At 43.6% G+C, this 2,939-nt stretch overlaps 1 protein-coding gene across 1 annotated transcript in view; it reads left to right on the forward strand.

Moving 5' to 3' along the window:
- The first annotated feature begins 551 nt into the window (after positions 1-551).
- PRDM4 (PR domain containing 4) overlaps positions 552-2,939 on the forward strand; it is a 16,388-nt gene continuing 14,000 nt past the window's right edge. The window contains exons 1-2 of the mRNA XM_010180905.1: positions 552-684; positions 1,691-1,876. Coding sequence (XP_010179207.1) covers positions 552-684; positions 1,691-1,876 — 319 coding nt within the window. The remainder of the gene's footprint in view (positions 685-1,690; positions 1,877-2,939) is intronic.

Here is a 2,939-nt window from a genome sequence, read left to right on the forward strand (position 1 = left end):
CAGAGGTGACTCTGTCACTGTTGGCCTGGTTTGAACTGATGGTGAATTAGGGTTTTTGTGTCTCTTACCAGTTTTAAGTTATCTTTCCCCTTCCTCTCCCCTGACTTTGATTTTTGAATATGAATGTGGTGTCCAGAAGTCAGGAAATATAAATTGGGTGCCATTGTCTGAGTAATTGTGACATTGAGCTTGCAAATTGGTCTGTGTTCACAATACTTTAATCACAGTGGCTTTGGCTACTGGGAGTGAGACTTTGTTTTCTGGATGGCGAGGAAAAAACTATGGTCTGATTTGTCTTTCTGAACTGGCTTTTTAATCCTGGTTATTGCTTTCTAATATGATCAGTGTGTATTGATCATTATGTGATCACAGTGTAAGTCGTGAATGTGCTTTATGCTCAGCTTTCTGAGGGAGAGTTTTTATGTGTCCATATCTGATTTTGTGTTTGTTTGCTCAGCCCTTCCTCACCACAGTACAGTCAGTAATCAGGAATGCTCTTGCTTCTGTTTCTCTTTCTTTTTTCCCTCCCCTCTCTGTTCGCTGGCTCCAGAATGAATGAAATGAACTTGAGTCCTGTAGGGATGGACCAGCTAACCTCATCCTCTGTGAGCAATGCCCTGCCGGTCTCGGGGAGTCACTTGGGATTGGCAGCGTCACCCACTCACAATGCCATACCAGCACCAGGTAATGGAGAAAGCTCCCACAAAAGGGAATTGCAGCTCATGTTCTGTTTTACTGCCATGGGAGCATTCATAACTGGGCAGCAGTGCTTGCTCTGGTAGCAAGTCATGTCTTTAGCAGGTAATGAGGCGGTTTAGAACTGGGAAGGGATAGACCATAAACCATGGTACATGTGAGCAAAGCAAAAGGGATGTGTGCTTACCAGGCTTATGCCTTAACGGGAACCTCATTTTGCTCTAATGGGTGGTTTGCATTGTGGGTGGGTGGTAGCAGAATCCTTTGAAATACGAACTGTAGCTGCAAATCTATCTCCATCTATGTCTGTATTAACACCAGTGAAAATAATGATTTTTCACCTGTAAAGCAAAACTGTTTGCCTAGCTCTTTTTTTTTCAGGGAGCTACACAGACAAAAGTACTTACTGCAGTCTTCCAGTTCCTGAAGGGGTCCTACAGGAAAGATAAGGAGGGACTTTATACAGGGGCAGGTAGTGATAAAATGAGGAGTGATGGTTTTAAACTGGAAGAGGGTAGATTTACACTAGATATTAGGAAGGAATTCTTTACTGTGAGGGTGGTGCGACACTGGCACAGGTTGCCCAGGGACATTGTGGATGCCCCCTCCCTGCAAGTGTTCATGGCCAGGTTGGACGGGGCTTTGAGGAACCTGGTCTGGTGGGAGGTGTCCCTGCCTATGGCAGGGGGGTTGGACCAGATGATCTTTAAGGTCCCTTCCAACTCAAACCATTCTGTGATTCTATGATTCTCTGATTGTAAAGTAGAAGCAGGCCCTACAATAGTGTATCCAAAAAAGATCTAGCTACATTCAGGCATGTCTCCCAGTGCTGTGGTAACTGTGATCCTTTCTTTGAAGCTTGCCACCTTACTTTGACAGTACCATACCGTACTTCCATAAGGAGCTCCTGAGGGAGTAGTAACCTCTTTCTTAGCTTGTGTGTTCCCAAGCTCAATTAGTTCCATTGAATTTAAATGGGCATTTTCTTTTGCAGGCTTGCCTGTTGCAATTCCAAACTTGGGTCCTTCCTTGAGTTCCTTGCCCTCTGCTCTGTCTCTGATGCTCCCAATGGGTATTGGGGATCGAGGAGTGATGTGTGGTATACCAGAGAGAAACTACACCCTACCTCCGCCACCATACCCTCACCTGGAGAGCAGCTACTTCAGACACATTCTACCTGGTAAGTGGTCTGGTGCTGGTGGATGGGAGTGGAGGCAGAAATTGTTTTTACAGCCACCCGTTTCTATCCTGAAACAGTCAAGACTGTTTTGCAGAGCTGTAAATTCCCAGACTTTATTTGGAGTCTGTTGTCATTTACACACCTTTATTTTCTGGTCTCTGTTTCTGTTTGTTTTTGTGAAGAGGATTGCAGGGTATTTTCTACTTAAACTGAACCTCTGGTCACTCCTTGTACTGCTTTGTTTTTAAGATTAACAGAAAAAAAAGGATGCCTGGTTTCTATCTCAAATCACTTTAGTTTGAAAACTGCTGCTTTTTCTTCTCCTGTAGTCTGAAGCATGTGCGTGATTGTAGGTTGCAGTAGTTCAAAGCTCAAAAAGAGTAAGCCATCAGCTGGGGAGTTTGGGCTCTTTCCTACACTTGTAGTCCACAGCATAGGTTTTCTTCATTTTTTGTTCAAGGTTGGTTTCCAAAGGCTTGACATACTGATTTCTATCGTGATTCCTCTCTTACATGTGTTATAGGGTATAAATCTAGAATTTTACATGCTAGTATATGAAGAGACAGAAATTTGAGCTTTACATCTAGGCTTTGTTTTGTTTTGTAGCTGAGATTGACAGGGTGGAAGGGGGTAGATAAACTTCTTCAGGGTCACCCAGTGAGTGCTGTTTGTTCAGTCTGGGTTAGGAAAAGAAATACATCAGCTCAGATCTCATCAACTGCCTGATGATGAACTTGCCAACTGCTTAGGAGCCACCCTTCCTACTGCATTACATGCCTGTCCATTCTGTGGGCAAAGAGTAGAGGAGGAGACAGTGCATTTGAAGACTGAAGGTATTTGCCATTCTTCTGAGCTGGAATCATCTAAGCAGAAATGTATTTTTTTTTCTCATTTGCTTGATGTTTAGCTTGATGTTTCATAGGGCTCTTCCATCAGTCATCTTCCTGCCTTCAAGGATCCTCCTTGTTCAAGCCACAGGGCAGCATAGCATGCAGAAATATTTGGTGCAGCTGATTAAATTAAACTCTCCATTTCTTGGCTTAGTCATTTTTAATGCTGCAGA

The sequence above is a fragment of the Mesitornis unicolor genome, unplaced genomic scaffold (genome assembly GCF_000695765.1).
Source record: "Mesitornis unicolor isolate BGI_N332 unplaced genomic scaffold, ASM69576v1 scaffold11073, whole genome shotgun sequence".
Taxonomy (NCBI): domain Eukaryota; kingdom Metazoa; phylum Chordata; class Aves; order Mesitornithiformes; family Mesitornithidae; genus Mesitornis; species Mesitornis unicolor.